Genomic DNA, 14,816 nt, shown 5'->3' with positions numbered 1-14,816 from the left:
ATTGGAAGAGGGGAATACAGAAAGAGTACACATGGAAAGAAATCTATATTAGAAAACAGGAGTATCCGTCTGTCCGTCCATCCGTCGATTACCAGAAGTGCTTATTGGAAGTGGATTGCCAGACGATCAGCTCATCGAGATTCTGGAGAAGGTGACCTCGGTGCATGAGGAGAGGAGGGATGGAGTCAGGCAGAGCAGAGCCAATCTGTGTGACGAGGCTGGTAGAACGGAACTCCGGGCGAGAGATCAATCCCATCACCATGCAGAGTGTATTGCGGAGACCAGGGGCCAGGCCGATTGGCACGTCCATAACTAATACCCCACAACCCAAAGTAATTTCTTCCCTCCATCTCTCCCCGAAGCGACTGTGAAGCGTGAGCTCAACAGCTCTCATTCTCTGAGGCCAGAGGACGTCCAAACCTCGTTCTGCTTCTACCTTCTTTCCCTTCTGCAGATGTTTCTGATGTTGTGTCTTAAATAAGAATTTTGTAAAGCCAGACAGGTCAGGACAAGCTTTGCTCTGTATCCCTGTGCTTTGTAAAGTCAATTGATTCATTGAACATCACATGCTGCTTAATGAATTCATTGTACATCGCATACTTATTATTAAATTCATTGTACAGCGCATGCTGCTTAAATGGATTCTGATATATCACAATTATCACATGCTCATTCGTAGATTGCTACCTTATTACATATACAGTGCATTCAGAAAGTATTCAGACCCCTTCACTTTTTCACATTTTGTTATGTTGCAGCCTTATGCTGAAATCGTTTAAATTAATTTTTTCCCTCATCAATCTACACTCAATACCCCATAATGACGAAGAGAAAACAGGATTTTAGAAAGTTTTGCAAATTTATTAAAAAGAAAAAACTGAAATATCACATTGACATAAGTATTCATACCCTTTGCTATGACACTTGAAATTTAGCTCAGGTGCCTCCCATTTCTCTTGATCATCTTTGAGATGTTTCCACACCTTGATTGGAGTCCACCTGTGGTAAATTCAATTGATTGGACATGATTTGGAAAGGCACACACCTGTCTATATAAGGTCTCACAGCTGACAATGCATATCAGAGCAAAAACCAAGCCATGAGGTCGAAGGAACTGCCTGCAGAGCTCAGAGACAGGATTGTATCGAGGCAAGGATTTGGGGAAGCCTACAAAAAAAATTTCTGCTGCATTGAAGGTTCCCAAGAGCACAGTGGCCTCCATAATTCTTAAATAGAAGAAGTTTGGACCAACCAGGACTCTTCCTAGAGCTGGCCGTCCGGCCAAACTGAGCAATCGGGGGAGAAGGGCCTTGGCAAGAGAGGTGACCAAGAACCCGATGGTCACTCTGGCTGAGCTCCAGAGATCCTGTGTGGAGATGGGAGAAACTTCCAGAAGGACAACCATCACTGCAACACTCCACCGATCTGGGCTTTGTGGCAGGGTGGCCAAATGGAAGCCTCTCCTCAGTGAAAGACACATGACATGAAAGCCCGCTTGGAGTTTGCAAAAAAGCACCAAAAGGACTCTCAGACTGTGAGAAACAAGATTCTGTGGGCTTTCATGTGTCTTTCACCGAGGAGAGGCTTCCATCTGGCCACCCTGCCATAAAGCCCAGATCGGTGGAGTGTTGCAGTGATGGTTGTCCTTCTGGAAGTTTCTCCCATCTCCACACATGATCTCTGGAGCTCAGCCAGAGTGACCATCAGGTTCTTGGTCACCTCTCTTACCAAGGCCCTTCTCCCCCGATTGCTCAGTTTGGCCGGGCAGCCAGCTCTAGGAAGAGTCCTGGTTGTTCCAATCTTCTTCCATTTAAGAATTATGGAGGCCACTGTGCTCTTGGGAACCTTCAATGCAGCAGAATTTTTTTTGTAAGCTTCCCCAGATCTGTGCCTCGACACAATCCTGTCTCTGAGCTCTGCAGGCAGTTCCTTCGACCTCATGGCTTGGTTTTTGCTCTGATATGCATTGTCAGCTGTGAGACCTTATATAGACAGGTGTGTGCCTTTCCAAATCATGTCCAATCAATTGAATTTACCACAGGTGGACTCCAATCAAGGTGTGGAAACATCTCAAAGAAGATTAAGAGAAATGGGAGGCACCTGAGCTAAATTTCAAGTGTCATAGCAAAGGGTCTGAATACTTATGTCAATGTGATATTTCCGTTTTTTCTTTTTAATAAATTTGCAAAACTTTCTAAAATCCTGTTTTCTCTTTGTCATTATGGGGTATTGAGTGTAGATTGATGAGGGAAAAAATTAATTTAAACGATTTCAGCATAAGGCTGCAACATAACAAAATGTGAAAAATGTGAAGGGGTCTGAATACTTTCTGAATGCACTGTATGCTCCCTCTCACCCCCATTGAATCCCTGTGATTAAGTCCCCTCTTGTTGAATTTTTCTTCCAATCTCCTCGTTGTGTCTTTTCCATTATTGGTACACAGTATAGCCAGCACTAGTGTTGCCGGGACGTTGTACCCCAACTTATTGGCTCGAGTCCAAGTCTGGTGTGTATTTTAATTCCGCTCGCCTTTTTCTGACTAAGGTTAGATCAAGTATGCATTGAGGACGCAAAACCCTGTTGGAAAGCCCGTCAACCCAGAAAAACAGTAATTAGACGAAGGACCCTGTGGGGATTCAGTTGACTAATTGGCGTTTGTGGTTGTTTGGCAACCCATCTGGGATGCGGAGCTATCTGCGCCCAGTGGCTTCAGGCCGGTGGATCGGTAGGAATTGAGGCAAACCCCCCTTCGAAGCAGACCCGAACCCCATGGCTGTAACAATATATATATTACAAACACACACAGAAAGGAGAGGCATTATGTATAATTATAAAAGAGAATGCGGGTGTATGTGTCTCCTCCATAACTCCAAAACCATGAAACCTAGTGGTGCCAAACTTTGCATGCATACTAATCAAACTCCAAAGGAGTGCATGAATGAAAACTGGGTGTTTGGGTGTGTTTAACCCCCATTTTTGAAGATAATTTAGGGGGTGCTCATCTAAAAAAAACAAAAGAATCTCTTCCAAAATGGTAGTGTGCCATCTTTGTCACATCGCTGGGTTATTATGCCGCCATTTTGTTTCGGCTTATTCAAACGTGCCTTGGCTTGGAAACACGATCTACTCTCACGGAATAATTAAAGTATATAATCAAAATCTGGATTCAGATTTGAGGATCGAATCCCATGCACTAAATGAGAATCGAAATCTGGAATGAAATCTGAAAAATTTAAGACATTAGCGATTCCTATTACTAAGTATATATCTTCGTACTATAGTACTAAGTAATAGTGCTTAGCAATAATTATAAGCTTTAAGCAGGGCTGTCCTTCCTCCTTCCCCATATTGTGAAAGCATTAATCTTAACTTTTTCTACTGTTATATCGAGTGAAGAAAAGATTAAAGAATGTGTCCAAAAGTGTAACTTTATTGAGAGCAATGAAAATAATTAACCAGCAGGATCAACGTCAAGGTTTCCGCAGTCGTGCCTGTGTACTCCGTAGTGGAAATCTCTGCAGTTAGGAAGGCAAAATAAATCAAATTAAAGATCGAATTAAAATAACATGGCCCTCCTCCTGCTATCGTCTTTTTTTTTTTTTTTCTTTTTTTTTTGTATACAAGATCGAGGCTCGTGAAAGAGCGAACATTAATCACACAGAAAGACAAACCGACACATAAAACATATAACATAGGGAGCGGTAGACAAGATGGGAGAGAGGGGGAAGGACACAAACACAACATTTGAGAGCAGGGACCGAGAGACATGGAGACATCGAGAGATCTGAGAGAGGGCGAGGGCTTTGGGGGGGGGGGGGGCGTGGGAAGGGGGCGGTGGGAGAGGTATAAAACATATGGACACTGCCAGGACTTCCAGGAAAGAAGTTGGAATTTCAAACAAGGTGGATCTGGGGTGAATTAGCGGGGGTAGAAAAGATCAAGGTTTTGGATGGGGGAAGATAAGAGATGGTGGTGAACAGCTGTTTTAAAGACCTGGAGGGTGGAGTGGGATTGAAGGGAGTGAGGGAGTTTGTTCCAGAGGCGGGAGAAAAGAGGAATGAAAGAGTGAAGGTGAGCAGAGAGCCGAGATTTCGGCAGTTTAACCATCAGAGGGTTGCTGGCAGATCTTGTGCGACCTGTAGGAATATTTGGGGGACAGAGCACAGAGAGAGCTGGGGGTGCAAGGCCGGAGAGGAGTCGGTAGAAGACAGAAAGACCACCTACCTGCCTGCGGTGAGTGAGTGAAAGGCCCTCAGAGATAGCTTCATCGCGGGAGATTCCAATAATTCTGAAAGCTTTGGTTTCAACAGCGTGAAGCCGAGCTAGGTGTGAGGCAGGAGCACCGGCCCATAGGGGAGAACAGTATTCCATTGAGCTGCGGATGAAAGCCTTGTATGTGGTGAGGAGCTCAGGTGTGCCGAGGAAGGACTTCGCACGACGGAGGATGCCCAGTCGGCGACTGGCTTTGGAGGCCAGCTTGGAAATGTGGTTTTCCCAAGAAAGATCATGGCAGATAGTGAGACCCAAAATCTTGAGCGACAGAACTTCTTGGAGAGGATTGTTGAGAAAGTAGATGGGAGGGTTGTCCAGTCGATCTTTTCGGAGAGACATAGTAAGAGTGTGAGATTTGTCAGGATTGAAAGACATGTTCCACTTGTTTGACCAGTCTGTGATTTTGTCCAGGTCTTCAGAGAGTGAGGAGGCAGCAGACTGCCGATCTGAGGGAAGAGGAATGGAGCGGCAGAGAGTGGAGTCATCAGCAAAGAGATAGAGGATTTTCGAGAGAGTCAGAGAGATCATTGATGAAGACCAGAAAAAGCACGGGGCCCAGAACACTGCCTTGGGGAACTCCAGCCTGAACAGGAAGAGGAGATGAGAGAAACCCATTCAGGGCCACACGTTGACGACGACTAGAGAGGAAGTCCGCCAGCCATGCGTGGAGATTTCCATGGATACCAAAGGAGGAGAGTTTGGTGAGCAGAGCGTGGTGCCAGACCGTGTCGAAGGCACGTGATATGTCGAGGGAGACAGCTCTAATTTCCTGTTTGGCATTGAGGACCTCCATCCATTGTTGAGACAGCAGAAGCAGCATGTCCAGAGTAGAGTGACCTGGTCTGAAACCAAATTGATGATCAGAGATCAAGCCATTGGAGAAGAGGAAAGATTTCATATCCGAAGCAATGATGGATTCCATGACTTTGCTGATAATTGGGAGAAGGCTGATTGGTCTGTAGTTGCTAGGATCTGTTTTTGCACCTTTTTTGTGCAAAGCGGTGATGTTGGCTGATTTCCAAGCAGATGGCAGTTGACCTTGAGCAAAAGAGAGGGTGAAGAGACCAGAGAGAGGGTGAGATAGAGCAGCAGAGCAGGATTTTAGGACCCGTGGGCTGATGCCGTCGGGTCCAGTTGCAGAATCAGAGTCGAGGGTTGACAGAAACGTTTCCACCTTGTCAGGAGGAAAGGACACGGAGTCCAGGAGCAGCAGGGTACGACTGGGTATGGTGGGTACAGAGAGGGATGGGTTTGGGACACAAGATTTAGAGGCAAACACAGAGTTGAGGCATTCAGCTTTTTCACGTGCGGAGTCAGCTGTGCAGCTGTTTGAGGTAAGGGAGGGGATGGAGGGGGAACAAACACCAGAAACGGATTTGACCAGACGCCACCAGGATTTGGAAGAGGGAGACAGATAAGAGAGTTCGGTCTTGAGAACGGAGAGATATTGTTTCCTGGCTCTCCTGAGGGTGGACACACACTTGTTTCGGGCTTTGTGAAAGGAAATGAGATTTCCTTCCGTTGGATTTGCTTTCCAGGAGACGAAGGCAAGTTGTTTCTGGGCAACAGCCTCACCACAAGATTCCGTGTACCATGGACGGGAGGAAGGGTATGACAACTGAAGACGAGATGGGATAAATCTGTGCATGAGAGAGAGCAATTTACTTTGGAAGAATTCCCAGGATGAGTTGATGTCAGAGGTGGTAGAGATGGGAGACCAGTCCAGATGATTGATGGCTGCTTGAAGACCGTGCCAGTTGGCCTGAGTGAAATGCCAGACTCGTCGATGCTGAGCAGGCTCCCTGAGGATGGTCAGAGAGATGTCCACTTTAACAAGGACATGATCAGATGATCCGATCGGAGCAGAAGAAGAGCAGCAGACATTTTCAGGGAAGTTAGTCATAACCAAGTCCAGAAGAGAAGATGTTCCGTTGACTGAGATCCGGGTCGGGAAATTGACTGATTGTGTCAGTCCCAGTGAGTCGCAGAAGTCCTTTGCTGAGGAGCCATGGCTGGTGAGAGAGGTACCCACACCCAGCCAACTGGCATGATGACAGTTGAAATCACCACATATGAGGAAGAGAGAGTTGGGATGAGTAGATAGAAGTTGGTCCATATCATCAGACAGCGAGATGTAGATGGAGTCATCACTGTTTGGTGGACGGTACAACACACATATGAACAAGAGGTGGGAGCGAAGGGGAAGCCGTAGCCAGAGGTATTCCTGGGGGTGAGGTGGAGAGAGTGCAGTGCAGGGCGAGTGAGGAAGAGAGTTTTTGATAAAGATAGCAACCCCGCCTCCAGGACGAGGCTCAGGTCTATCATACCGGAGGAGGGAGTAGCCCGAGAGAGATACTATGGAATCAGAGACATCATAAAGGAGGAAAGTTTCTGTTAAGCAGGTCACGTCTGGTTTGACAGAAGCAACCTGTATGGAGAGATCAGTTAAGTTTGAACGAAGGCCCCGGATGTTTGAGGTCCATACCGTTAATGAAGAGGAAGGGGGAGCATCAGATACAGAACAGGGGGGAGGAGTGGTAGGGTAAGATGTGGAAGAGGTGGAAGAGGTAGGGAGAGCTGTTGAAGGTGTGTCAGAGATTTCAGAATAGCTCGGAGAAAGGGAAGGATGGGGCGGACAAAAGGTTTGATGGTGATTGGGTGAGCCACAATGAGGTGTTATTTGAGGAGGGGGAAGAGCGAGGCAGAAGGTTGGGGGAGATGGAGGTGAGAGTTTGAAGGGGGAAGAAGCGGGGAGGACGCTTTGAGGAGGGGGAGTGAGAGGGGGGAAATTGAGAAGCAATGAGGGTGGGGAGATTTGAAGGGGAGGGGTGAGGGGGGAGTTTGGGAGGGAAGGGACCAGGGGAGGGATTTGAAAGGGATGGGATATGGGGGAGATTTGGAGGGGAGGGGTGAGGCAGGAGTCTAGGAGGGGAGGGGCGAGGGGGCGTCTTGGCGGGGAGGGGTGAGGGGGTAGTTTAGGAGGGAGGGGGCAAGGGGGGAGATTTGAAAGGGATGGGTGATGGGGAAGATTTGGAGGGGAGGGGTGATGGGGAAGATTTGGAGGGGAGGGGTTATGGGGAAGATTTGGAGGGGAGGGGTGAGATTGGATTTTTGAAAGTGTACGATTTATGGGAAACGAACATTTATTGCAAAATGAGTTTCTTGTGACCTTCGAGTTAAAAATACGTTTAAGGACGCTGGATGGAGGATGGAGTGCAGGAGAGTTTAGGGAATGTAGAAAAAAGGCACTATAGGAGATGGATATTTTTTTTGGGATGAATTGATTTGGTGAGCAAGTCGAAAGCAGCCTTTTAAAGAAGAAGAAGAAAAAGGTGTTATAAAATATGACGGAATACATAACTTGAGGGGAAAGTGTAAACATTGAAGGTTAATGAGTGAAAACTATCTGGGGAAATGGGGGAGAAACACGTGGTCGAAGAACGAACGAACGAATAAGAATGAATAAACGAATGAGAACAGAGAAGGGAAATTTTTTTTTTTTTTTTTTTTTTTTTGAGTTGAGATTTACACAAGGAAGTAGGCTATGGGTGAAAAGACTGGGAATACAGAGAACGAAAGTTATTGGATCACAAACAACGGACCGCTGAGAAAAACAAAGCCTCAAGGTTGTACAGTGCACACTGTACAAGGCCTCAAGACACGACACGAATTAACACGATTTTCAATACAGGTATGAAAGATTTGCACCGAAAAATCTTCGTCGGGACACAATATACGTACAACACCATAAATAAATACAGTTTTAACGAAAATACAAATGGGAACAATCACTTAACTTCGATTTCAAATCGTTCGCGACGCGGCAAAGGCCTTGCTCGCGACACGGCAAACAGACGATCAATTTATGAAAGATAAACACCGAGAAACAACCAAAGTTGCACACAATAACTTCACACACCGAAAGATAAATACAGTTTCGACAAAATACAATTGTGAACAGACTTAACTTCGAAAAACGTGGAGACCGTGTGGAGCTTCGAAAATCCCTCAAAAAGTCTATTTAATTTATATACTTTCTTTAAAAAGTAGAAAGTACATCGATCGACGAACAAAGGCCTGTTTCAAGGTAAACCTTTGGAAGTGCCTCGGTCGCAATGGTTCACGAGGTGTGTTTGCATATGGGAGATTTTATTTATGTGTGTGTGTGTGTGTGTGTGTGTGTGTGCGTGTGTGTGTGTGTATGTATGTGTGTGTGCAGTAAATAAGCATAACATGTCATCCTCTTTAGTAACCCAACCTTCCTCCCCTTACCTTTCTCTTTATTTTCTCTCTCCCCTCTCTCTCCCTCCCACACCCTCTTATTCTCTCCCCCACCCTTCTCTGTCTCTCTCCCTCCCTCCCCCAACCCTCTCTGTCTCTCCCCACCCCTCTCTGTCTCCCCACCCTCTCTCTCCCCCACCCCTCTCTCCCCCATCCCTCCCTCTCCTTACCCTTCTCTCTCCCCATCCCCTTCTCCCTCCCCATCCCCTCTCCTTTCCCCTCCCCCCACCCCATTTTTCCACCTCCTTCCTCTCCCCCCCACCCCATTTTCCACCTCCTCCCCCCCACCCCATTTTCCACCTCCTCCCCCTTCCCCATTCCATTCCCCCATTACCCTCTCCCTTGTCTCCTCTCCCCTCCCTCTCCCTTCTCCCACACCTTTCCGCTCCTTTCTCCCATCCCTCCCCTCTCAAATCCCTCCCCTACCCTCCCCTCTCACCTCTCACCTTCCTCCCCCATCTCCTCTCCTCTCACCTCCCTCCCCCATCTCCTCTCCTCTCCCCTTCCCCTCTCCCCACCCCTCCTCGCCCCTTCTACTCTCCCCCCTCTCTTAATATTCCCGTCATGAATCCACTCTGCACTGGCCGGCAACGCTTGGTACCTTTACTAGTTAAATAATAAATTATATGGTTTCATCATTTTTTTTCTTGAAAACTGAGACAAACATTCATGGCTTTCCAGGTTTCTGTACTGGTAGCAGCAGAAAGGCAGAAATGTCCAGTCAACCACGTCCCAGAGGTAGGAGGTTCATTGATACTGCATGTGGAGGATAAAGACACACAGGATCCCATCCAATGTCACCAATTGAGAGGTCAGGTCGCGGTTTGGCTTTTAAGGATTGGCTGATGTTTATTGCTGCTATTTACACATTAGGAACCAATGGTAAGGTTCTTACCATGTTACAAACCACATCCTAGGTCCTCCTGGTTCTGAAAAACGTCCGAGTGCTGCAGGTCCTCCAGGCCCGATTGGCCCTACTGGTCCTCAGGGTGAGCTTGCTGTCCTGAATTTTATTTTATCAGCTGTCGCAATCAGAATTGGAGTTGTTGAGGGAGAGACGAGAGAAATATAGACATCACCAATTTTTATTTATTTATTTATTTATTTATTGTATACAAGATCGAGGCTCGTGAAAGAGCTAACATTGATCACACAAAAAGTCAAACGACACATAAAACATATAATAAGGGGAGCGGTAGACAAGGTGGGGAGAGAGGGGGAAGGACACAAACACAACATTTGAGAGCAGGGACATCGAGAGAATTGTGGGAGGGAGGGGGCTTGGGGGGTGGGTGGGGGGGGGGGGGGGTGGGAGAGGTATAAAACATATGGACACTGCAAGGACTTCCAGGAAAGGAAGTTGGAATTTCAAAAAAGTGGATCTGGGGTGAATTAGCGGGGGTAGAAAAGATCAAGGTTTTGGATGGGGGAAGATAAGAGATGATGGTGAACAGCTGTTTTAAAGACCTGGAGGGAGGAGTGGGATTGAAGGGAGTGGGGGAGTTTGTTCCAGACGCGGGAGAAAAGAGGAATGAAAGAGTGAAGGTGAGCAGAGAGTCTTGATTTTGGCAGTTTAACTATAATTTGCCTCACTGTTTGATTTATCATAGATATACACTGAATCAAATCGACAATAAATTATATGTAACCCTAACATAACAGCTGAACAAATATTTGAAATGTAAAACATGCTGAATTAATGTAATTTTCCATGGCAAGACAGGCCCTCCTGGTAAGCCGGGCCCACCGGGCAAGCAAGGACTACCTGGCTCTCCTGGTCCTCGTGGACCCAGCGATGCCGACCAGCTCTCTCTGCCACGAGGAGACAGTAAGTCTTCCAATAGGAACAAACACATCATCGGAGCTGTGGTTCAGGACTTCTTTACAACTCGGTTTCCACCAGCCTTGAATTTCCCTCAACCTCATTTGCCTGTGTGATTGCGGCAGTGTGAGTTAGCCCGGCCTTGTGTAAATGCCATCATCGCACCCCAGTCTGATAACCCCACAACAACGAGGCCGATCCAGTGATGGCGGCTGAAGAGTGTTTGACTCTGGCTCTGTGATCGCATCTCTCTTTCGTAATTTCTGTAAGCATTCTAAAAGTATTTAGTGAATGACACAGGCTGATGGTCTCAGACATTTACAAGGAAATCCGCTTTCCTTGATTAAGTAAATTATCAAAGCAGATGTGGATGCAACATGGTTGTGATGAGTTGAATGGCCCCCTTTTCTTCCACTTGCGGAAACACCTTCCTGAGTTTTATCCAGTTCTGCCATTTCCTCCAGATTTTAAGGTGGCTTGTTACCATCTCATGTCAAGTTTCATGCCAAACTTTAATTTCCTCTTCTGCTTGAAACCAATTTTTTGATAATATAATTTTCTGACCCATAATCATGTTGTACGTCACTTCCTCTCACTGTCAGTGTCATGTCCTGTCTGCTTCTCTCCCTACACTTCCCTCTGCTCCTCTCTTCACATCCAAACTTTGTCATTAAAGAAGGAGTGCAATAACTACATTTAAGAAACTACACATCGAAAACATGTTTAACTGGGCGAATAAACACAACAACCTCATCATTTTAAATCTCTGGCCTTCAAAATCTTCCAAGGAAATAACTGCTGATGTCACAATATTCACTTTTATCAACACTTGTTGCTGCATTGCGCTTTTAATTACATGTGCTTTGACTGGACATCTGAATCAAGACAAAGTACGTTTAATTAATGCAATTGGTGATGACACAAAAAAAGCATTTTTTTTTTTTTTTTGTATACTGAATCGAGGCTCGTGAAAGCTGACAACCGCGAGGGAAAGACAGCACAGGGGGACCACGAGGGAAGGACAGCACAGGGGGACCACGAGGGAAGGACAGCACAGGGGGACCGCGAGGGAAGGACAGCACAGGGGGACCGCGAGGGAAGGACAGCACAGGGGGACCGCGAGGGAAGGACAGCACAGGGGGACCGCGAGGGAAAGACAGCACAGGGGGACCACGAGGGAAAGACAGCACAGGGGGACCGCGAGGGAAGGACAGCACAGGGGGACCACGAGGGAAAGACAGCACAGGGGGACCGCGAGGGAAAGACAGCACAGGGGGACCGTGAGGGAAAGACAGCACAGGGGGACCACGACGGAAGGACAGCACAGGGGGACTGCGAGGGAAGGACAGCACAGGGGGACCACGAGGGAAAGACAGCACAGGGGGACCACGAGGGAAGGACAGCACAGGGGGAACACGAGGGAAGGACAGCACAGGGGGACCACGAGGGAAAGACAGCACAGGGGGACCGCGAGGGAAGGACAGCACAGGGGGACCGCGAGGGAAAGACAGCATAGGGGGACCATGAGGGAAAGACAGCACAGGGGGACCGCGAGGGAAAGACAGCACAGGGGGACCACGAGGGAAAGACAGCACAGGGGGACCACGACGGAAAGACAGCACAGGGGGACCACAAGGGAAAGACAGCACAGGGGGACCACGAGGGAAAGACAGCACAGGGGGACCGCGAGGGAAAGACAGCACAGGGGGACCACGAGGGAAAGACAGCACAGGGGGACCATGAGGGAAAGACAGCACAGGGGGACCATGAGGGAAGGACAGCACAGGGGGACCACGAGGGAAGGACAGCACAGGGGGACCGCGAGGGAAAGACAGCACAGGGGGACCACGACGGAAAGACAGCACAGGGGGACCACGAGGGAAGGACAGCACAGGGGGACCGCGAGGGAAGGACAGCACAGGGGGACCGCGAGGGAAGGACAGCACAGGGGGACCTCGAGGGAAAGACAGCACAGGGGGACCATGAGGGAAAGACAGCACAGGGGGACCGCGAGGGAAAGAAAGCACAGGGGGACCACGACGGAAGGACAGCACAGGGGGACTGCAAGGGAAGGACAGCACAGGGGGACCACGAGGGAAAGACAGCACAGGGGGACCATGAGGGAAGGACAGCACAGGGGGACCACGTGGGAAAGACAGCACAGGGGGACCACGAGGGAAAGACAGCACAGGGGGACCACAAGGGAAGGACAGCACAGGGGGACCGCGAGGGAAAGACAGCACAGGGGGACCACGAGGGAAAGACAGCACAGGGGGACCGCGAGGGAAAGACAGCACAGGGGGACCACGAGGGAAAGACAGCACAGGGGGACCACGACGGAAAGACAGCACAGGGGGACCACGAGGGAAAGACAGCACAGGGGGACCGCGAGGGAAAGACAGCACAGGGGGACCGCGAGGGAAAGACAGCACAGGGGGACCACGAGGGAAGGACAGCACAGGGGGACCGCGAGGGAAAGACAGCACAGGGGGACCACGAGGGAAAGACAGCACAGGGGGACCACGAGGGAAAGACAGCACAGGGGGACCACGACGGAAAGACAGCACAGGGGGACCATGAGGGAAAGACAGCACAGGGGGACCACGAGGGAAAGACAGCACAGGGGGACCGCGAGGGAAAGACAGCACAGGACGACGACGAGGGAAAGACAGCACAGGGGGACCACGAGGGAAAGACAGCACAGGGGGACCGTGAGGGAAAGACAGCACAGGGGGACCACGAGGGAAAGACAGCACAGGGGGACCCCGAGGGAAAGACAGCACAGGGGGACCACGAGGGAAAGACAGCACAGGGGGACCACGAGGGAAAGACAGCACAGGGGGACCACGAGGGAAAGACAGCACAGGGGGACCACGACGGAAAGACAGCACAGGGGGACCACGAGGGAAAGACAGCACACGGGGACCACGAGGGAAAGACAGCACAGGGGGACCGCGAGGGAAAGACAGCACAGGGGGACGACGAGGGAAAGACAGCACAGGGGGACCACGAGGGAAAGACAGCACAGGGGGACCGTGAGGGAAAGACAGCACAGGGGGACCACGAGGGAAAGACAGCACAGGGGGACCGCGAGGGAAAGACAGCACAGGGGGACCACGAGGGAAAGACAGCACAGGGGGACCACGGCGGAAAGACAGCACAGGGGGACCACGAGGGAAAGACAGCACAGGGGGACCACGAGGGAAAGACAGCACAGGGGGACCGCGAAGGAAAGACAGCACAGGGGGACCATGAGGGAAAGACAGCACAGGGGGACCACGAGGGAAAGACAGCACAGGGGGACCACGAGGGAAAGACAGCACAGGGGGACCACGAGGGAAAGACAGTACAGGGGGACCACGAGGGAAAGACAGCACAGGGGGGCCACGAGGGAAAGACAGCACAGGGGGACCACGAGGGAAAGACAGCACAGGGGGACCACGAGGGAAAGACAGCACAGGGGGACCGCGAGGGAAAAAGACAGCACAGGGGGACCGTGAGGGAAAGACAGCACAGGGGGACCACGAGGGAAAGACAGCACAGGGGGACCGTGAGGGAAAGACAGCACAGGGGGACCACGAGGGAAAGACAGCACAGGGGGACCGCGAGGGAAAGACAGCACAGGGGGACCACGAGGGAAAGACAGCACAGGGGGACCGCGAGGGAAAGACAGCACAGGGGGACCGTGAGGGAAAGACAGCACAGGGGGACCGCGAGGGAAAGACAGTACAGGGGGACCGCGAGGGAAAGACAGCACAGGGGGACCGCGAGGGAAAGACAGCACAGGGGGACCACGAGGGAAAGACAGTACCAAATATAAAATAAACAGAATTTTTGGTTTTGCTAGTTGTGCATCAGGTTGGAGTTTGGGAAGGGGTGAGGTGGGTCACTTGGGAATATAAACCCCAAGGAATTTGGGGCCAAAGAAAAAAAAAAGTAAAATTAGAGAATATCTTTGGCAACATCCTTCTCTCCAAGCTTGCCTCTCATGCACCCTCTTCAAGCTTCCGCCTCACTCACCCTCTCCAAGCTTCCTCCTCACCCATCCTCTTCAAACTTCCCCTTCACCCACCCTCTTCCAGCTTCCCCTCACGCACACTCTTCAGGCTTCCCCCTCACACACACTCTTCAAGTTTCCTCCTCACCCACCCTCTTCAAGCTTCCCCCTCACTCACCCTCTCCAAGCTTCCTCCTCACACATCTTCTTCAAGCTTCCCCCTCACACACCCTATCCAAGCTTCCTCCTCACCCACCCTCTCCAAGCTTCCCCTCACCCACCCTCTTCAAGCTACCTCCTCACCCACCCTCTTCAAATTTCCCACTACCTCACTCTCTTCAAGCTTCCCCCTCACACACCCTCTCCAAGCTTCCTCCTCATACACCCTCTCCAATCTTCCCACTACCCCACCCTCTTCAAGCTTCCCCCTACCCCACCCTCTCC

The 14,816-nt window shown here is 49.9% G+C and overlaps 1 protein-coding gene across 9 annotated transcripts in view; it reads left to right on the top strand.

Annotated features, from left to right (window-relative positions):
- Positions 1 to 14,816, top strand: part of LOC137430089 (uncharacterized) — a 214,287-nt gene that overhangs the window by 134,988 nt on the left and 64,483 nt on the right. For 8 of the 9 annotated variants that reach the window (XM_068120629.2, XM_068120631.2, XM_078780136.1 and 5 more), the window contains exons 5-7: positions 9,235 to 9,364; positions 9,471 to 9,542; positions 10,277 to 10,381. In XM_068120629.2, coding sequence (XP_067976730.2) covers positions 9,235 to 9,364; positions 9,471 to 9,542; positions 10,277 to 10,381 — 307 coding nt within the window. The remainder of the gene's footprint in view (positions 1 to 9,234; positions 9,365 to 9,470; positions 9,543 to 10,276; positions 10,382 to 14,816) is intronic. The other variant, XM_078780139.1, reaches the window with a different exon arrangement.

Source organism: Myxine glutinosa, chromosome 6 (genome assembly GCF_964187855.1).
Source record: "Myxine glutinosa chromosome 6, kmMyxGlut1.1, whole genome shotgun sequence".
Classification (NCBI taxonomy): Eukaryota; Metazoa; Chordata; class Myxini; order Myxiniformes; family Myxinidae; genus Myxine; species Myxine glutinosa.
The sequence above is the reverse complement of the archived record's forward strand: the minus strand, read 5'-3'. Positions and strand labels throughout refer to the sequence as shown.